Source organism: Vespa crabro, chromosome 7 (assembly GCF_910589235.1).
Source record: "Vespa crabro chromosome 7, iyVesCrab1.2, whole genome shotgun sequence".
NCBI classification, from domain to species: Eukaryota; Metazoa; Arthropoda; class Insecta; order Hymenoptera; family Vespidae; genus Vespa; species Vespa crabro.
This window is the reverse complement of record NC_060961.1, coordinates 8,063,869-8,084,921: the sequence shown is the minus strand read 5'-3', so window position 1 is coordinate 8,084,921 and position 21,053 is coordinate 8,063,869. Positions and strand designations below refer to the sequence as shown.

The 21,053-nt window shown below is 32.8% G+C and overlaps 3 protein-coding genes and 1 long non-coding RNA gene across 10 annotated transcripts; 3 read left to right on the top strand and 1 right to left on the bottom strand.

Annotated features, from left to right (window-relative positions):
* The first annotated feature begins 79 nt into the window (after positions 1-79).
* LOC124425701 (protein O-mannosyl-transferase TMTC4-like) lies at positions 80-3,412 on the top strand. 2 transcript variants are annotated; one of them, XM_046966418.1, is made up of 11 exons: positions 80-292; positions 467-631; positions 712-895; positions 964-1,143; positions 1,209-1,669; positions 1,756-2,139; positions 2,220-2,327; positions 2,456-2,597; positions 2,722-2,836; positions 2,912-3,094; positions 3,204-3,412. In XM_046966418.1, the coding sequence occupies exons 3-11, from the start codon at positions 713-715 to the stop codon at positions 3,338-3,340; spliced, it is 1,893 nt and encodes a 630-aa protein (XP_046822374.1). In that variant the 5' UTR covers positions 80-292; positions 467-631; position 712; the 3' UTR covers positions 3,341-3,412. The 2 variants fall into 2 exon arrangements, with proteins under 2 accessions (XP_046822374.1, XP_046822373.1); XM_046966417.1 differs by having other exon boundaries at positions 90-292; positions 406-631.
* Positions 3,348-5,175, bottom strand: LOC124425705 (snRNA-activating protein complex subunit 3). 2 transcript variants are annotated; one of them, XM_046966423.1, is made up of 5 exons: positions 4,725-5,175; positions 4,466-4,652; positions 4,105-4,386; positions 3,807-4,048; positions 3,348-3,721 (listed from the first exon to the last, which is right to left on the bottom strand). In XM_046966423.1, the coding sequence occupies exons 1-5, from the start codon at positions 4,919-4,921 to the stop codon at positions 3,415-3,417; spliced, it is 1,215 nt and encodes a 404-aa protein (XP_046822379.1). In that variant the 5' UTR covers positions 4,922-5,175; the 3' UTR covers positions 3,348-3,414. The 2 variants fall into 2 exon arrangements, with proteins under 2 accessions (XP_046822379.1, XP_046822380.1); XM_046966424.1 differs by having other exon boundaries at positions 4,466-4,647; positions 4,725-4,897.
* Positions 5,176-6,314: 1,139 nt separating this feature from the next.
* LOC124425347 (paired box pox-meso protein-like) lies at positions 6,315-19,943 on the top strand. Of its 5 annotated transcripts, XM_046965587.1 has the most exons (5): positions 6,329-6,344; positions 7,042-7,100; positions 8,739-8,875; positions 16,130-16,813; positions 17,470-19,943. In XM_046965587.1, the coding sequence occupies exons 3-5, from the start codon at positions 8,794-8,796 to the stop codon at positions 18,294-18,296; spliced, it is 1,593 nt and encodes a 530-aa protein (XP_046821543.1). In that variant the 5' UTR covers positions 6,329-6,344; positions 7,042-7,100; positions 8,739-8,793; the 3' UTR covers positions 18,297-19,943. The 5 variants fall into 5 exon arrangements, 4 of the variants coding, with proteins under 4 accessions (XP_046821542.1, XP_046821544.1, XP_046821545.1 ...); XM_046965586.1 differs by having other exon boundaries at positions 6,315-7,100; XM_046965589.1 differs by lacking the exon at positions 8,739-8,875 and having other exon boundaries at positions 6,324-6,344.
* Positions 19,944-19,950: 7 nt separating this feature from the next.
* On the top strand, positions 19,951-20,798 carry LOC124425351. The gene is made up of 2 exons (XR_006942482.1): positions 19,951-20,560; positions 20,687-20,798. It is a non-coding gene; the product is annotated as an uncharacterized LOC124425351 (long non-coding RNA).
* The last annotated feature ends 255 nt before the right edge of the window (positions 20,799-21,053 follow it).

The window sequence follows — 21,053 nt, the reverse complement described above, 5'->3', positions numbered from 1 at the left end:
AATAATATAAAAAATTTGGTGTAGCGTTATAACGCGTATCAACGTATGTTTTGTTGATAATTGTTATTCTTTTTTATAAATTTTAAGTACATTACACATTTTGTTGTAATATCTATAAAAAGATGTATAGTAACATAAATATATTGTTACTTATAACATTAACAATTTGTTAATTTTAATGAAGTCACATGTTTTGAACTATTTGAAGCATATATAAGATGTTCTTATTGTTAGTATATAATTTATATAATTATCCTTAATATGGCAATTAAAATTAATACAGAGTTTCCAGGTAAAATAATAACAATTATTATTATAGATAATCATAATTATAGTAGACTTAATAAGAACTATATTCTTCTATTTTATAGTTCTTTGAATAAATATTATTATTTAACATTTCAGTCGTTCCATTACCAGTAGCTCTTTCAATAATTATTATTTTATCATTATGTTATGCAAATAGTTATGACGGTGCATTTGTATTTGATGATGCAGAAGCTATAGTTAATAATGATGATATTCAAAAAACACCAATTTGGGAAATATTTAAAAATGATTTTTGGGGTACAAAATTATCTCACAAGGGCAGTCATAAATCTTATCGTCCACTCACAATTTTAACATTCCGGTAAACAATTAATTCTAAGAACTAAAAAAGTACTAATATTAAGAAAAAGCTTCAATTTGTTATTTTTTTATTTTTTACAGAATGCAATACTGGATCAGAGGTTACTTAGATTCTCAAGATTTCCATATTGTAAATATAATTTTGCATATAATTGTTTGTGTATTAACTTTACATGTGTTCAATATTCTTTTAAGTAATAAAGAACAAAATATAGCATTTTATGCCACAGTATTATTCGCAATACATCCAGTACATACAGAAGCTGTAAGTTATTTCATAAAAATAAATGTACTATTTAATTTAGATAATATTTATTGCAATCATAAATTAAGATTTCAGGAATTGTAGGTAGAGCAGAATTATTATGTGTGTTGTTTACATGGCTATCACTTATAATGTATAATCAATGTATTCTTGCAAATTATTCTATTGCCAAATGGTGTAATATAACTGGATGTATTATAAGTATTTCGATAGCAATGCTTTGTAAAGAAACTGGGATTACTGCAATTGTAAGTATGAAAATGATTTTATATCATCACATTTTTTTTTGTTATTATGATAATATATATTACAGGGAATTTGTGTTGTATATGATCTAGTCATTATAAATGGATTTTTACCAAATGATGTATTGAAATTACTATTAACTAAAAATTCTCATATAAACTCAATAATCACCATGAAATTAAATCGTGCATTTTTGATTCGAATGTTTGTACTTTGTTTAAGTGCAATAATGTTGTTATCTCTAAGATTTACTGTTATGGAATTTTCAACACCAAAGTTTCAACCTGTAGACAATCCTGCATCATTTTTGGATAATTGTTTTCTTCGCATTCTCAATTATAGTTATATTTACAGTATAAATATCTGGTTATTAATTTGTCCAGAATGGTTATGTTTTGACTGGTCAATGGGTTGTATACCTTTAATTACTGGATATGATAAAAGAATATTTTTTATTATTCTTTTTTGGACATTCTTTGGTACAATTGTCGTTCATATTTTTTCAGCTCATAGGGATAAATTTCTAAGGTACCATTTTTCACTAAATCTTACTTTTGATTTTATTAGATTAAATAGATTAAATTATATTGTAATCAAATTATAATATGTTGCAGATATACAATTATAGGATTGGCACTTTTAATCATACCTTTTTTACCTGCTAGTAATATCTTTTTTACTGTTGGCTTTGTACTAGCAGAGAGAACATTATATATTCCTTCCGCAGGATATTGCCTCTTAGTAATTATTGGATTACAAAAGCTTTTGACAGGCACATCTTTAAAAAATTTATTAATATTATTTTACACATTTTTATGTTTTATTTTTTTTATGCGTTCATGGATTAGAAGTGATCAATGGAGATCTGAAGAATCACTTTTTAGATCTGCATTAGATGTTTGCCCGCTTAATGCAAAAGTTCATTACAATATTGCAAAAAATGCAGCTGATGCAGGAAATCCTAATTTAGCAAAATTAGAATATAGAGAGGCCTTACGGTATGTCTTTTATTTGAGCAGCATATTTGATGAAAACAATAATTTAATACTATATCATATATTGATTTTTTTTTATATAGCTTAAATCCAAAATATGCTCAAGCAATGAATAATCTTGCCAATTTACTTAAGGATGAAGGAAAATATGATGCTGCTGAAAATTTATTTAAACAAGCTGTTACATTACAGTAAGATTTTATGGGACATTTTTTTAAGTATATAATTAATTAAGTATATAATTAAAAATAAAATTACTTTTTGATTTTATTTTATTTTTTAATCATAATTACATACAAACTATATTAAACAATTACAGGAAAGATTTTGCGACTGCATGGATGAATTATGGTATAATTTTATCTGCACTTAAAAGATATGAAGAATCTGAAAAGAGTTATTTAACTGCACTGTCTCAAAAACCCAAGTATCCTGATTGTTATTATAATTTAGGTGTTTTGGTAAAGAAAATAACATCATTTCTTAAGAAATTATATTTACACATATATATACATATTGGTTAATTTTAATTAACATAATTACTATTAAAAGTTCAGTAAGTACTTCTAATATTTGTTATTATAGTATTTAGAACAAAAACAATATCACAAAGCATTGACAGCTTGGACAAATGCAACAAAATTAAAAGTAACTCATAGAAGAGCATGGACAAATATGATAATACTGTTAGATGATCTAGGTATGTGAATTAAATTTTTTTGTATAGTTAATAAAAAAATTATAATTAATTTGATGATTTATATTGTATTCGTAGGTATGTCAGAAGAAGCACTGAAAATTGCAAATGAAGCTTTAAAATACGTTCCTGATTATGCATCAATATATTTTAACATTGCTAATATATTAGGTAAAGTAGGTAGATTTTCAGAAGCAGAGATACATTTTAAACAAGCAATATTAAGGAATCCAACAGATCCTATGTTCTATACAAATTTAGGTACGTTTTTTTCCTCCTTGTATATATTTAATAATAAATGATACTATTGTACATAGAACATATTATGTATTAATATCCATACAAGCTACTACATTATCTATTTTTGTAGGTGTATTGTATCATCGTTGGAATAAAGTCAGTGAAGCAGAATATATGTATAAAAAAGCATTGGAGTTCAACCCACATTCGCACAGTGCAAAAGAAAATTTAAAAAAATTGCGATCATTAAAACGATCAGTAAAATAATTTTATTTTTGTACATTTTTTATACATTGTTTTTAATATATTTATATTTGAAATGGTTAGAATTACATTAATATTTATGTAATATCTTTTTTTTCGTTTTCTTCTTCTTCCTCTTCTTCTTCTTCTTCTCTCATAAGATTAGAATCACAGGGATAGCGATATGCTTTAAAATTTCCAATCTTTTTACCATCAATGTAATTGTATGATTTGAAACAACTTTCACAAAAAAAGCAAGGATTATGAGGTACTCTATCATGATCTGTTGTAATCCATCGAACAGGCAAAAGTCCACACATAAAACAGTAATTAGCTCTTTGGGGTCTAATCCTTTGTATTCTTGGATATGCAGATATATGTAATTCGTCATAAGGTTGTACCAGTCTAGATAAAAATTAAATTTGAATTAAAATAATTAAAAAGATAAAATTTTATAATATATATGATTTTCAAATAAAGGTTAATATACCTTGCATCACTGAATATAATGAGATGTTCGCAGAAACCTTGATGCTGGTATACCCATGGATAGCCAAATCTTACAGAAAGTGAATCTATTGTAACTTTTTCCATAGAATCAGTATTAAATGGTCCTAATTGTTTTGCCTTTGCCCATTCTATTATTACTTTACTATAATCTATATTTGCTGGATCTCTAAAGTCATTGTAAAATGTATCTTCTATATAAAAGAAGCCTGACTTGTACACATCCTAAAAAAGAGCCATATTAGGAATAAACTTCAAACACAGTAAATAGGAAAATTTACTTTTGCCATTGGTTGAAACGGTTGATTAGGATTATCACTGGTTTCTATTGGAATTGTTAAATCTGATAAGCATTTTATTTTATCACGCAATTCAGCAAGCGTCTGTTTTCCTAATATTGTTATCACATATTTCAGGGTAGGTTTTGTCTTTTTGTAATTACTTTTCATTTGATTTGATGAATGCATAAAAGGTTCATATATTCTAATATCAATAAAAATATCTTCATACGGTACAGCAAGGTCAATTGTGTTTTCATTATGTTTGTTGATCTTTCCATGCTTCTGTAAATATTAATTTCAATATAATTAGATAGATATAAGAATTATTTTATAGTTATATAGGTAACAATGACTAGCATACAATAAATAGTTCACTAGTAAATTTAAAAAGATATTGATCCTTCGATTCTTTCCTCTTTTTCAACTGCCGTATAGTTTCTAAGTTAATATCTTCTGTAATCATAGATACTTTACGTAAATCTTTGTTTTTTATTGGTAGATTTTCTTTCATTCTAGGAACCTCTCCAGGTACAGTTAAATTTTCTTCGCTTAAAACATAAAGTTATTTTTATCCAAATAATTATATAAAGTATATATTTATATGAGACTACAAAAAATACCTGCAGTACTCTGACAACAAATCCATTTCCTCATTTCCTAAATCATTTTTCATTATTTTAAGAATAGATTGATCTTTTGTTGTAGCCAAACAACTAAGATAAAAAGGCTTCATAATACTGGAATATTTTTCAAAATATTCCTTTATATTAATTTTTTCTGAAGCATTCTGATTATAGTGACCATATACCAAATCCATTTCTTTTTTAAATTATAACTATGATTATTTACGAATACAAAAGTCACGATTATTTAATTTGTCATGTCATATTAAAAATATCAGTATAAGTACTATATCGAAATTCTAATCTTATACAAATAACGTGTTCATGATAACATGTTCAATTATATAGAATATTTACCACTTTTATTTTGATACACAAATTATTACTTCATCTGAATTTTACCACGAACTATTATGATAAATCCATGCTACACATACGTCGCAGAAATACTGCGCATACGTATCAAGGTATATTAGCGCGAAAACATCTGATTCGTTATTGTCTTCAGTACCGTACGTATATTAAAATAAATGGGTGCATTTTACTAACGAAGTAAATAAATTTTTATAATTTAAATCTATTTATAAATTTTATCTTTCTATATAAAAATAATTGAATTTTTAATCCATCATTTTTTAATCAAAATCTGAAAAAAATGTTTCATTGAATATTAATTGTTACATAGTAAGTAACGTACTAAAATTAATTATCTATTAATCAAGAGTGTCATTTTTTACAAGTATCACTATCGATTAAATTTGAAAATTAATAAAAAAAACTAAAAATGCCTAAAAGAAACTTCCTAAGACGATAAGATCCATCAAAATCGTTCGAGTATCGCATTAAAAAGAAAATGAAAATGTCGGACATAGAAACAAAAATAGAAAAAAAAATTACCTTATAGAGGACTCGTTATGAATGATAAAAAAAAGCAAGGAATCATCTTAACGGAGCAAACAGGGTGGAAAACGATTCTGCGGAGGGAGCACGAGTAAGTAAGTAGGGTGTCTTTCGAATAGTTTATGTAGTCAGACTAGAGTGACAAGGAAAGAGAATGAGAGAAAGGGAGAGAGAGAAAAAGAGAAAAAGAGAAAGAAACAGAGAAAGAGAGAGACAGACAGATGGGGAGAGAGAAAGAGAGAGAAAGAGAGAGAGATAGAGTGAGAGATAGAGTGAGAGATAGACATACAAACAGAAAGAGAGAGAGAGAACGAAAGAGAAAGAGAGAGAGACTTCTAGGGTAGGAACGGACAATGAAGAGGCGTCGACCACAGGCGCTCACGGCGCACTGCACTCGCCAATGGTCCGTGCGAGTTCGGCAAGCGTGGCGAGTTTGGCCACGCCCCCTAAGCGTGGCCACTCTCGCGGGACCTTCACGGTCGAGCATATTGCACGCTTGACGAAGCGCGCACGAACGCATCTCGATAGAATAAGAGAGAGAGAGAGAGAGAAAATAATTTGGCGGGGGCCGTATCGGCGTGTTTGGCCTGCCTTCACCACGACTAAGCGGCAAAAGGAGAGAGAGTCGAGAGAAGATTTCTTATTTCTGCTCTGGTAAATCTGTCGGGGCAGTCAGTGTGAGGCTGTGAAGGCCGAACCGCGCATCATTGCTTCGCGGTTAATTATTTTCTATTTGGTCTATCTGTCTCTTTCTTTCTTTCCTTCTTTTTTTCTTTCTCTCTTTCTCTCTTTCTTTCTTTCTCTCTTTCTCTCTTTCTCTCTTTCTCTCTTTTTTCTTTCTGTCTCTCTCTTTTTCTCTTTCTCTTCTATCTTTTTCCCTCCCTTTTTTATATACATACCACACACATATATATACGCGCGCGCGTGTGCATACACACACCTTTCTTAGAATTTCGCGATCATATACACGCAGGTATAAACAAAAAATATAAACAATAGAGAGAAAGAAATATAACTTTGATAGACGTTGGTGTTCAGTGCGTGGCCCGGCATTGCGCCATTTCAAGTTGCGCCACGCGTTGCGCCACGCTTCCGCGCGCGCGAAAATTCTGCGTAACGCGTCGACGCGCCGCTGGTCGCGTGTGCGTTTCCATTCGCACAGTGTTTGGTGCATATGTGTGCTTTCACGCTTTTGCCGTTAACAAATTTTAATGCGAACGAAAGGTACAGAGATTCGAATCTCGTGACAAACTTTTTTATCTGTCAATAAAAAGAGATACAAAGATAGAAAGAAAGAACGTGAGAAAGAGAGGGAGAGAGAGAGAGAGAGAGAGAGAGAGAGAGACAGAGAGAGAGAGAGAGAGAGAGAGAGAGATCGTAGATCGATCGATCGATCTTAGAATATTTTATGTAGCCGACGGACACAAACCTGGCCTTCTCTCTCGCGCGTATCGATGGATCCGATCGTCCTAGGTGAGCTTATAATCGATTCGATAATTAACTCGATCGATTTTTGATAGTTCTCGTTTTTTCTTTTTTATTTATTTATTTATTTATTTATTTATTTATTTATCTATTTATTTACTTTTCTATCTTAATCATGCGTTCTTTTGTTTCTAATGTGACGATGTAAATTGTAGACGATGATTAATTATATTATGTATATCATAGATACGTCTATTTTAAAGATGTACGTCTATAATATGAAAAGGGAAAGTGATAGTTTCGTTTAAAATACGCAAGATAATGAGAAAAAATGTAACTGTCGTCGCCTGTTTTGTTTCATAAACAAACCCAGGGTATCTTTATAAACTGATCCGATGGAAATTGTTTTACTTTGATCGGAGTTTATACCTATTGAAAAATATCATTATTTTAAATATTCGTTAGTTCGTGAACGGTCCGTCGATAATAAATTTATAAGTTAATTGATTCACTCGCTTATATTATGATATATCTATATATCAACTTGTTTATTTAATAAATTTATATTTATTGAAACTCTTTTAAAATGTTAAGAATCGTGAAGAAATGTCGAAGTATCATTGAAAACACAATATACGATTGAATGGATCGTTGCACTCGACGGAAGGAGAATATTGTGTTACCTTTTGTAAGACTTTCGTCGAAACAATAATTCCAAAATTTATTATCTTTTCGATGTGCTCGAAATGAAAATAGATTTTCTTCTCTGACATTTAAGTATCCACGTATGTATTTATGTATGAGATAGGACTCGTAGATCGTATGTGACGATTATTTTTTTTATGACGTCGAGAAATCGTTCAATTTATATTTTTTTTTTATGTTACTATCCGTAAAGTTTTATGAGAATAATGAGGAGAACAATATTGTAGAAAAAATGGTGTTCCTTATTAAAAATGGAATTTTAAAAACTTTTGCTTTACCTTTCGCTCTGTAAATATCGATCAACGTGAACATTTTCAATTTTCTTTGATACTTTTCAAACGAAGCTACCTAGATAAATCGCATTTAAAAAGAAAGAGAGAAAGAGAGAGAGAGAGAAAGAGAGAGAGAGAGAGAGAGAGAGAGAGAGGAGAGACAATCGATCCTAAAAAAATTAGGTGTGCGTTTCAATTAACTTCGACCTATTTCCCTTTGAAATTAAAAGCAGCGCGATACAATGTTATGACTCGCTTTGGCGCCACTCACACACATCGTCGGATAGATTATAATATAAATGTGAGAAAAAGGAATCTTATATTGCGTATACATTATCATTGTATTCGTATGTGTATTTTTCTCTTAGGCATTTCGTATTTTTGCACAAAGAAAATTATAGTGCGCGATAATCGTTAGGTTACTTACTTACTACGTACCTATCTATATTTAAAAATAAAATTGATTTATTTTCTTTGCATGGAAATTAATTAAACGTTGATGACAATTATGTTAATCTGCTAGATTTATAATATTAATTATAATATTATCGCTGTTTTTTTTATTATCATTACCTTTGTCTACCTAGCCTGATATTCAATTTTTTTGTTAGGCAAATTAGGACGTTAAAGACATTGTATAAACTCATATATGCATTGATAATGATAATACCATAGATACGTGAGAGAATGTGATTTGGTTCATTCATAGAAAGTATGCCTGCTGTACTCATTTCTCTGGCAACCTCTGACCTTGTGGGTCCCGGATGCCCTGCCAACTCCTTATCGCTGGCTTTCAGTCTTTTTTAAGCTCATCGGTCGTCGTTGAACGAGAACGAAATACGAGTAGTAAGTGAACCAGAGAATCGTTCTTTAATAATTACGCGTTATATTGCGGAATATAGTATAATATATGTACCTACATGTGAGCGTGATATGTTAATTTGAACATTTTGATACGTCGAGTGTAACGTGTTAATTCAATGAGAGACAGAAGAAAAGAAAGAAAGAAAAAATAGGGAGAGGGAGAGGGAACGAGAGAGACAGAGAGAGAGAAAGAGAGAGAGAGAGAGAGAGAGAGAGAGAGAGAGAGGGAGAGAGACAGAGAAACATTATGTAACTTTACTCGCATAATTTTATTAATAATACTAACTGGCAAAATGTGTTGACAAGTCCATCATCCATTAAAATTGTTTTCTGTTAGATTTATTTATCTATAGATAATAATTATATAAAATCGTTCGTCATGCATAATCGGCTTGGTAACATCGGGAATTAATAAGAGAGATCGACGATTACAATATTAAAACGATTCTGCTAAATAATACATACATCGGGTCTTAAGATGATGAACGCTTTAAAAGTATTATCATTATCAGCCTCTGCTTTTTCCTCTGTGACGTTAAGAATCTTCGAAGTCATTGACACCAATACATCCACATACGTGCAGTCGCGACTATAGTTCAAGACCTCGATACGTAGTCTGATATATTGGAAACGTACGGCCAAGATAGAGGATTCGAATATTCAAAAGGGACTCGTCAAGATATTCATCCGAGAAGAACTAAAAAATTTTAGTTGAGAGAGAAACTAGTCACTAAATTTTTACAGCCTATTATTTTATAAATTATTAGTATTGTGTTATCTTCACCTTTGGATTTATCACTTAGACTCTACAGTTTAGTCGTTCATTCACCTATTTATCTATTCGTGTCTTGCAATGATAAGAAATTAAACTTTCTCTATCTCTCTCTCTTTCTCTCTCTCTCTCTCTCTCTCTCTCTCTCTCTCTCTCTTTTTCTCCCTCTCTTTCTCTCTGTTTATGTTATTCGAATTTCCTTCAAAAAGTATTAGAAGAAATTGTAGTAGATTGTAAAAGATTATTTCTATCCTTTTCATCTCTTTCTCTCGTTATTATAGTATTAAGTATTGTCTTTCCTTTTGTTCTTCCATTTTGGATGAAAGTTTTCCAATTTAAAGGGAAATTCAAAAGGACAAAGCAGATATATCCAGGTGAACTCTCAATGAGTCCTTTCCGCAGTAGGACCAGAACATGTTTACAGATTTATTAACGTTCAATTAGTAATATTTGTGTCGGTTAAACAAGGAATGTGGCTTTTAAAGTGCACGCAGGCAATGGTCGAAATCCCGTTGACAAAGGACTCCGCAAATATTTCTGTTGGCTCCCGAAGAATTCTCAGGTTTTAACTTTGGAATCCATTTCTGACTGCTACGTTCTTTTCTGCTACTGTAATATGTATGTATACTATTGTATTGACATAGTTCAAATATTTCTTGTAAATTTGTTAGTTTTCTAATTCGTATTCGTAAGAGACTTTTTTTGTTTCTTTTTTTTTTTAATGAAATTAATGAATTATTTTAGTTATTCATTTTTAATGGCTTATCATATAAAGTCGGATACAAAGTCTTAGATAAATGTTTCATAGTAAAAAACAAGGAAACGAATTATTCGGATGATCGTGATATCATCCAAACATGAGAAATAACAAATGAATGCGACATCCCGCGGTATTTATGAATTATCCGTACTCCTCACGTCCTATTAAACGCGTAACGTACCAAACTATCATCGTGTCATACGTCAAAAGACTCTTTCGTTCAATCATCGATGTGCCCGTTATATTGCACCCTCGCTTAGATTACCAATGAAATTTTGCACAGACGTCTCGTGACTTCTCACAAGTGAACAACAGTTGGCTACTTGCCACAAGAGAACGAGTTTCTTAATGTTGCATTCTAAAGATTTATTATAGTGAAATAATAAGATGACTCACAAGGAATAGATGAGTCTCAGTCTATGAAGATAATTTTCATTTGCCTGATTAAATGAAAACCGTGATAAAATCATGATACTAATAAAAAAAAATCGTTTAACGTTAAAACAGAAAAAGAAGCGGGAATTGATATAATTCAATGGAAGAGGTAGGAATAATATATAATTTTATTACATTAATGTTAACTGAGTGTAATAAAATTTTGATAAAACATTAAAATGTATATCTAAATCTTGATAAATGAAGTCTGAAATTATCTGAAAATTTGACGGAATTCGTTGACTCGTCATAAAAGCCAAACTCGTATCGCGGATCGAACTACAAGGATTCTTTGCCGAAATGTGAAACGCGCGCTCTCACTTTGACTGCCGAGGAAAAAGGAATAAGTTTCGTCGGAGGCACGAAAGTTTTTTGTTCCTTGATCGAATATATTTCGGTACCACTGTCATCGCGTATCCCAGATGCGAGCTTGCTACCAACACGCGTGCACACGAATACACCAATCCAACGTATGTACATGCGGGATATATTTTGCACGGATATATTTTAGGTGAGCAGGGAGGGTTATAGAAACGGGAGACGAAGATAGAAAATAGAAAGGAGGAAGGAATAAATAAAATGCTTTCTTAAATATAGTCGATAATTAATTTATTAAAATCACATTTCTCTTGTACATGTAAATACAAATTTTCAATTTGTCCATTGTAATTAACGTTTTCTTTTATATCGATATCTGTTATATCATTTTTAATATCCTATCTAGTAATAGGAAGGTACCATTCAAAGAACATCATATCTATCGTCAATCGAAAATGTCTTGTATCATTGTCAAGAATATCACAGTAAAAACGCAACGATTTGGCCGGTTCCCAATATATGAGATCTTTCGGAATAATGAATTTTACGCGATGAGACTTGACAAGTGCTATTTTGAATACTCGCATACATAAACAATAGATGAATTGGCATTAGAAATTAACACCATCGAAATGTACGAATATAATAATAATGGATTTTCAAATTTCTCCGCTAAATTTCATATTTGTCATCGTACAATCGCAAATGAGGAGATTATAAATAATCGAATGACATTTATCGTTCAATGAGAAATGTCGACGGTCTAAAAAAAAATTTTTTTTAATCGCCATCAACGATTTTAAAAAAGCTATGCGAAAATTAAAGAAAAATGTTAAACGCGGTTGGAGATGCGCGAACTACTAATCAACGACACATGCGAACGAATTATCGTGAAAACAAAATCAAAGATTCGTTTCTATAAAAGCTAAGATATACCGACAAAGGGGCAAGTTGGGCTCAATAATTAGCGAGTTAGATGGTAGACAAACACCGGCCGCGTTTCGAGCATCCATATAAGCGGGGACATATGTTCAACGGGTGACACTGACATCCATCACGTGAGATCGTGCACGCCCATTTCTCCTACACTCTCCGCATTTACACTCTTCTACCTACGCCTATGGGTTCCTCTTTCTTTTTCTATCTTTCACTTTCTCTTTCCTCCTCTCTTCTCCATCTTAATAAATTTTCCTTTTATCCAATTTTAAATAGTTATATTGAAAGAATCGCCATTTTAAACTAACTTTATCCTAACAATGGCATATTATTATACATATTGTATAATATTGTATAATTTAATAAGTAGATATATACATGTAAATTATATGTAAAAAAAGAAAAAAAAATATATATATATATATAATATACAATTAGTGTATCTATATAAAATACATTTTACTATAAATTAATATTTATTTTTCATACTTTTCTTAATAGACATTTTATATATTATACATATGTATAATTTAATAAATATATACGCGCATGTAAATTATTTCAATTGAATAATGATTACAACAAATGGACAATAATTAAACGTAAAATGTACTTCCCCATACGTTTTGTTTAGTTAAGTTTTATTGATGATAAAATTCCAAGTCGATAAACTATGCTCAAGATAACGGATGTACCTGAACAAATTCGTCGTAGAAGATCGAGTGAGCACATCATACGAATGCGTTCTATGGAAGCCCAAGTTAGACTTATTTTACACGAATATACAGATACACACATATACTCATATATGTGTTTTCACAGGATAGAAATCGTCGCATCCGCACGTTCACTACACTAACAAATACACGCATACACACATGTAAATACAGACGATCGCGTAATATTATTAGACTTTTTCTGGTGAGCGGTGATGAATGGTCGTGCTCAAAGGCTCCGACGCGTGTAGTCATTTTACACTCGTGTAATACATGTACATTTGACTTAAGAAGGCCACGACTTAACTCTCTTCAGTGTGTGCGTAAACGCTTATCGAGATGAAGGAAGAGATGCGAGACGGCTTTTAACGACAATACATCTCGTTTTCCAATTTTCTTTTCTTTTTTTTTTCCTTTTTTTTCCTTTTTTGTAGTACTTTATCTTAAATAAAATAAATAACGACGCACGCTCACACACGTGCAATAATAATGGAGAATAATTTATAAAGACTAGATAATATGTTTTATAATAATTAGTACTTAATAGAATTAATATATAATTAATATACTGAATAACTTATACAGTAATAGCAAGTATCTATTTTGCATAACTTAATTTAGGTATATAGCAACATGTTCTCCAAACTAAGATCAATAATTTTTGAAATTACAAAAAAGGTCTGTCCAAATAGACTGTCGATTAAAAACAGATTATCGATTAAAAAATCTTATTATTTGTCACTTAAAATGTAAAATAGTAAATAGAAATTACCGAAATGAATAAGAAAATCGGATTGAACGATGACATTGGACGTCTAGAAATTTTAGCGAATCATCGTTGAGACAATCGGGTCGATGCGAATGGTCTCGCACAGAAGAAGTAAGAAGAGAGAAAAAAGAAAAAATGAGAGAGAGAGAGAGAGGGAGAGAAAGAGAGAAAGAGGAATACGGTCCAGCAGCATCCCGACGGTAGAGGGGAATCACTCAGCGAGTTTAATGTACCGTGCGTTGCTTTACGGAGATTCAGGATCGTCATTAAAAGGCGAGGGCCAAAAGAGATAGAGAAAAAAATGACGATGCAGTTGACGCGCAAAAACGGTCTCCCCAACCTTCTCTCATCCCTCCCTATGCCCTCTTTCTCCTCTCTCTGAACTCTACCCAGCCCTACCCTCTGACCCTCGGCGGCTTCGAGAGCTCCGTCCTCCGACGAAACTCTTCTTCCAGGAATAAGAGGAGGCACCCAAAAGGGTTCCCTTTGCGTCGACCTTTTCTTATTTATCGTATCCTCTTCGAAAGCTTACCCAAAGTCGCCTTATATTTCCTGATATATATATACATATATATACATATACATATGTATATATATATATGTATATATATATATATGTATATATGATATATATATACATAAATATATATATATTTGTGTATATATATATAAAAGAGAAAAAGAAATGAAATTGATTGATCTTGGAAAAATATTTAAGTAGGTACGAAAGAAAAAAGAAAGAAAGAAAGGAAGAAAAAAAATGTGCTTTTAACAAAATTGAAAGATGTAAGAGAAACATTTTCGTATGGAACAAGTAGTACCTAAGTAAGTACTTACACGTGGGAGAGCAAACAAATATGGCGGTCACAGAAAGAGCAAGTAAACGTAAAATAGACGTAGAAATAAATGTCCACATAAAATACACTTACATACGTATGTTACCCATTCTCTTTCCTTTAGTACTGACGTTTATTAACAAAATAAAATAATATATTTCTACATATACATATACCTCTTTCTCTCTCTCTCTCTCTCTCTCTCTCTCTCTCTATATATATATATATATATATATAGCCTTTCATAAAATTGATTTCCAAAAAAAGTTCATAGATGAGATGACAATGAAGAAATTCTATTGAAAATCCATCAGAATATCCATCGAGTATTCAATTTCAATGACGAAACGTCAAACGAATTTCGAACATTAAGATACAAATTGAATTGACTTTGTGGCACTAATGGAACGTGAAGAGGAAGAGGGGCTGATGTTGGGGCTATAAATTCGTACATTCTACATGAACAGAATATACTTATGTGGAAAATCGGGAGAACATGTGTCACTTGTTTTCGACGTAATTGGAATGTGTGTCCAAGAGAGAAAATGAGAGAGAGAGAGAGAGAGAGAGAGAGAGAGAGAGAGAGGAAAAGATAGATAGATAGATAGAGAGAGAGAGAGAGAGAGAGAGTAAAGGAAAAAGAGAAACTGTGAAGATTTTCTGGTTTAAAGATAGAGCATCCTGTCGTTCCTGCTCGAAAGATCGCTACATGTTCGGTTAATCAGGAGAAATAGAATTTTGGTGGATTTGGAATGCGACTAGGGACGATTCCTTGTGCGTGGGGTAACCGTTTGCTAATTAAGCTTTATGGTAAGACGATACGGACTAACGCGAGTCTCGTACAGTCCTGAGTTACCTCATTGCCAAACGTTGTACATCTGCATCTCATTAAAACGAGTAATCATGGCAGAAGGTAGAATACACCTAATACCACGGATAAGAATGTATGTATATATCATTATCGCTGTTATTTATTGTCGTCCTTATCGATTTCGGAACATTTAGATAACGGAACGAATAAGATTAGAAAGATCTTAGGGGAAAAAGAAAAGGATCAGAGACGAAATTAGATACCTACTTTAATGATGTATTTGATGTGTTCATTGATATCTTTTAGTTCTCAAAGAAAAAAAAGAAAAGGAAAAAAAATTTCTATTTTTTTAAGAATGACTTATTGATAAAATATTTTCTTACTTAAATATTATTTTCCCTTGAGTATATACGCCAAAATACAAACAACTTTCGGGACACGATTCGTCTTCATGTAATGCAAAAAATTACTATCCTTGCCAAGTCCGCTGATGCGTCTTGAAGTTTTTTTCTAGAAATTAATTCGCTTAGTTATCGAGACAATCGAAAGAAATCCACATTAAAGTCGGCTCTCTTCATGAATAGAACCGTTGATAAGTGTGAAGGAAACGAGTGTATATCATTTAACGAACAAGAAGCATTCATTATTTTCTCTTTTTGAATGAAACTTAAAAAGCCAATCGGAAGAATAACGTCTATTTTACTTTATTATATATCATGTATACATATATATATATATATATATATATACATGTATATATGTATATATATATATATACACACATATATGTATATATTCCTAGGTAATATATTAAATACAATGAAACTTAAACCAATATTTATAACGGGACATACAAAAAATTGTCTTTCTTATTTATTCATAGAAAGCGCTGGCGAGATCGGCACTCAGCAGCAACAGCAGCATCAGCATCAACATCAGCATCAACATCATCATCCGCATCAGCAGCAGCAACAACAACAGCAACAGCAGCAACAACAACAACAGCAACAACAATACGGCGAGGTGAACCAATTGGGTGGAGTGTTTGTGAATGGCAGACCACTACCAAACGCAGTACGTTTGAGAATAGTCGAGTTAGCTCAATTGGGCATCAGACCCTGCGACATTTCACGACAACTCCGAGTCAGCCATGGATGCGTCAGTAAAATACTCGCACGTTACCATGAAACCGGAAGTATATTGCCTGGTGCGATCGGTGGAAGCAAGCCACGTGTCACCACACCTAAAGTCGTACAATATATAAAGCAACTTAAACTTAAGGACCCTGGTATATTCGCTTGGGAAATAAGAGACCGTCTCCTGTCCGACGGTGTCTGCGACAAATACAACGTGCCATCGGTTTCGAGCATATCAAGGATACTACGGAACAAAGTTGGAGCTACCACGACGATGCATCATCATCCGCATCATCCAGCTCATCATCATCATCATCTTTATGCAGCCGCAGCGGCTGCCGCTGGTGCAGCACTGTGTCCTGTTCCGTATCCACCAGCACCATATCATGCGACGCCTTCGCCGACCCATCATCATCATCATCACCATCAAGGTCGGTATACTGCCACGATTGGATGAATATTTTTTTCATGAAAGCCTCCATTATCGCCTGTCAGGATATATCTATTTGAAGAATATTCTGAGTTCTTATTAACTGCTCGATCAATTGGGTATTTGACTAAGTAGTTAGCAGATTAGTCTAATCCGAACATGAGTGATTAATTGCACAGGAAAGTAGAGATATTAATAATTTCGTAAGTACCCATCTCATCAATTTATCAATTTTAAATAAGAGCTCTAACTGTTGATACCTACTTAAATACAGATTTACACGGATTAGAAATGAATTTTGTTGACGTTTGATTAATTAGTATGATAAATGTAATATAATGTAAACATAAATTATAGATATCTATAGTGGCTTTAAAAGTATTTGTACGTTTTTTAAAAGTATAAATAACATTTTTTAGAAAAAATCAAATTATTCTAAAAGAAAGTTCGAAGAAGAGTTCACCATTAAATTACAACGTGAGTGAATGAATGAAGCGACATGCGTCCATCGCAAACCTGTAGTATACATTCAGTTCTAGCAGTGAGTTCGCGGGATGTCAGGCAACAGTCTCACCTCTTTCTTCCGTCCTGATAGAAGCGCGGCCTATACATATACGAAACGAACTTCCTACCAATTTGGTACCGCTGCGTTTCCAGTTGGTACATCAACGGCGATCAAGCTGTCCACGTCATCGTCAGCATCCTTGATATACACCAGTGGTGAGATCCAAGCGATAGCAGCAACGACCGCAACACTGACGGCACTATCAACAACAGTAACAGCAGTGACAACAACTACAACGACGACGACGACAGCAACAATGGCGGTTGCGACAGCTGCAGCAACAACAGCTGGTATTCTTCAGTGGCCGAGTCCTCACACTGTCCAGGATATTTTATCGATTGGCGTCACTGCGAATGGCACACCAAGTACCACTTACTCCTTGTCTGATTCACCTGCTTGCACAAACATTCTTCTCAACAACAACAATAACAATCACATTACCAACAACAATGTTAATTACCACGATCTTTCCCATCGTCACCATCATCATCATCATCAACAACAACAGCAACAGCAACAGCAACACAGTCAATTGCATCATCGGCAGAATAACGACGGTACCTCAGGGAGCAATAACAGCAACAATAATAATAGTAATAATAACGACGACAGCAATAACGGCAGTAGTAATACCAGTTGCGATAGCGTCGGTAATAATAATAGAGAAACGACACCGAGTGGGTACCAAAGTCTCCCTTATCAAGCTCATCATCATCATCATTATCATCATCATCATCAACAACAGCAGTATTATGCTTCCGCGCTTTATCACCATCATCACCATCATCATCATCATCCAGATAGTGTGAGACCGCTCGCGGCCGGCTCGCCTGTTCTCTCGCCGGTTCTTTCGGTCCAACCGATAATGATGCAACTATCGAGTAGTCAACCTGCCAGTCCTGTAATTAATGGTCGATAGATACTTTCTCGATATGTGTTCATCATTGATCGTTTGTTCGATCGTTATTCAACTAAATGCGATAATGAGATGTGTGAATTGAAAAGACTTCATAAAAGAAAACAGTGCCTTTCGTAGATTCGATTCGATGACACGTAATCGAACAAACTGACAAATCCAATTTGAAAGTTGGTACTTTAATTGCCAATATCCTAAATACCAAAGACTATCATCTAAGCATCTCTTTCTTTCATTCTCTATTTTTCTTTTCTACGCGTTTCGCGTTCTAACTTTCTATGGACATTTATCAATCAAATGATTATTAAGTAGATAAATACGTGTTTGCGTACATGAACGAAGTGATATTTCAGTGAAGTGCACTAAATATTTACACGTAAGTATGCGAAGAAAACTATGATAATCATATCTATCGCAGATCAATTTTTTTTATTATTCCAAATGGTAGCTACGATGACAACGAAGATTTTTGAAAAAAATATTATACGTGATTTGGTGAAAATATCGATCAATTATTTGCCATTACAAATGGAGAATCTTTTTTTCCTCATGGATTATTTAAAAAAAAAAAAGTATAACGTCATACCATTTTTATTGTATTCTATCATTGGTAGCCGTTGACAAAATTTCTACCAAATTCAGCGGCCGGTACGTTGTGTGATTGCTCGTTATACAAAATCTTTAATATTTGTTTCTAACAAACATTAACAGATAATTGTCATGCATATGAGATTCTATTTATATACATATTACAAATATGTATACTTATTGAAAAGGTAAGAAAAGAAATTGATTTTTTTTTTCTGTTTTTAGTAAAGAGAACTTAACGTGCCTTTATATCATAATTACATATAATTACACGTTTCTTCTCGTTTAATTTAAAAACGTTTCTACACATAAAACAACGATCTTTAAGAAAGTATTAACTTCGTATCTTCTACAACTAATCATATCACGTCGTGCGTACTTATACACACGTATTACCAGTATTCAAAATGTTCGAGTTGACGATTAATACCAAAAATCAGTACGCGATATAACGTGTTATTTTAATAAATATATAATGTTTAACTATTACAAAGAGCTTCGTGTCTCTTTTGTTCGATTTAAATATATATGTATATGTATATACATATATTGTCTTACCCTCTTCGTATGTATGTATGTATATATATAAAGTACCTATGAATGCATGTATGTCATATAATCGTAAAAAGCAAATTTGGATATTTCGAGGAAGAAATATGCCATGCATAGAATTTAACGCGTAATAATTCTGTAACTCTACGAGTCGACGAAAAGGAGTTAACCCTTCGTATTAAGATTATAAAAGCAGACGCTCCTACTTCGTCCAATCAGAAGCGATCGAGCGTGAAATCCCACCTCTTCGACGATGCTGAACACCCACTCCCGGCGGTCCTAGCTTGGAAGGCCGCAAACAGAGTAACCAATCACGGTTCATTTCTCTGAGCAGGTAAGTAAATGTGTTGTATTTTTCTGTGAATGAAAAGAAACAGTTATTACATCTTAAATAACTTACAATTAATATATAATTATTTTTTATCTCATTAAACGTCAACAAAAAAAGAAACAGAAATACAGAGAGAGAGAAAGAGAGAGAGAGAGAGAGAGAGAGAGAGAGAGAGAGAGGGAGAGGGAGAGAGAGAGAAAGAGAAAGAGAGAGAAAAAGAAGAGACCATATCAATAATAGAATATTGATAGAATAATATTTAAATTGACCCCGTAATCTCCTTTGTAAAATAAATCCATTTCTCGCAAGGATTAAACATAAAAGCGTAGAAGCAAAAGACGCTTTTGCGTAAAAGGGGTGGGAGATGGGGGAGGTCCTTGGTAGAGTCATTTCTATGTATATGTTATATGTTTCTTTTCTTTTTTGGACATTTAGACACACATAATATAACGAAGGCCAGCCGTTACGGCGTTTGGAAGCCGTCCCTTTGAAATTCGAACGTTCATTCCTACTCCGCCCACGGGTATTCTATTATACTAGTTTAAAAGGAGCGCGACAGGAGCACGATTGAAGTGGAAACTCGTTATTACTGCCTGTTCTTCAGAAACCACCGTCGATGGGTGTCAGCTTTCCCCTCTCGTTCTCATTATTTCTTATCAAAATGTGAATGAGAAAAAATTTTCATTCGATCCACGCCAGCCATCTTGACTCTATGGCGCAAGTTTTAAACCTTGATCGTGCGATTGCCAAAAGAAAGAAGGTGGACCAAAGTCGAATTGGAAAAAAAAATGATAACGTAAGTTACATATTAATTTTTTTTTTTAAATATTCGTCAAATAAAAAATACCTAATAGTTATCGCGAAAGCGCGATGAAATACCTACGCTCGTTCGTCTTCCCTATGGGGCTTCCTTAAAATACAGGGGCAATATCTTCTTCTCGTGATGTTTCTTCCTACGGTACGACGCCACCGTGAACGCGTTTCGCTCGATTAGGAGCTGCGCCATGATGAAAATGCAGCTAATATAAATTGGCGAAACTAAGAAGTTTCTCTCTGTCTCCTTCTCTTGCGGTGACGAGCGTTCAGCGAACCTTTAATTTATAATTAGAATGAAAGTTCTCGAAAATTCGAGAAATAAGAAAATTTTTGTTTTAATACCAGCAGGTTCATTGTTTAACCTATATCAAGTAATTGTGTTTAAACATATATATATATATTTAAACACAATTAAATTAGCGAATACTGTATAATCTCTCAATATTGAATGACTTTTCGAAACACCCTGTATA

Coding starts and splice junctions, on each gene's coding strand:
- LOC124425701 (XM_046966417.1), top strand. CDS start 262: ATGGCAATTAAAATTAATACAGAGTTTCCAG. Junction 1,144..1,208: donor AAACTGGGATTACTGCAATT/GTAAGTATGAAA, acceptor TATATATTACAG/GGAATTTGTGTTGTATATGA. Junction 2,140..2,219: donor GAATATAGAGAGGCCTTACG/GTATGTCTTTTA, acceptor TTTTTTATATAG/CTTAAATCCAAAATATGCTC.
- LOC124425705 (XM_046966423.1), bottom strand. CDS start 4,921: ATGGATTTGGTATATGGTCACTATAATCAGAATGCTTCAGAAAAAATT. Junction 4,387..4,465: donor TTACTAGTGAACTATTTATT/GTATGCTAGTCA, acceptor TAATATTTACAG/AAGCATGGAAAGATCAACAA. Junction 3,722..3,806: donor ATTATATTCAGTGATGCAAG/GTATATTAACCT, acceptor ATTTTTATCTAG/ACTGGTACAACCTTATGACG.
- LOC124425347 (XM_046965586.1), top strand. CDS start 8,794: ATGCCCTGCCAACTCCTTATCGCTGGCTTTCAGTCTTTTTTAAGCTCA. Junction 8,876..16,129: donor ACGAGAACGAAATACGAGTA/GTAAGTGAACCA, acceptor ATTTATTCATAG/AAAGCGCTGGCGAGATCGGC. Junction 16,814..17,469: donor TCATCATCATCACCATCAAG/GTCGGTATACTG, acceptor CTGCGTTTCCAG/TTGGTACATCAACGGCGATC.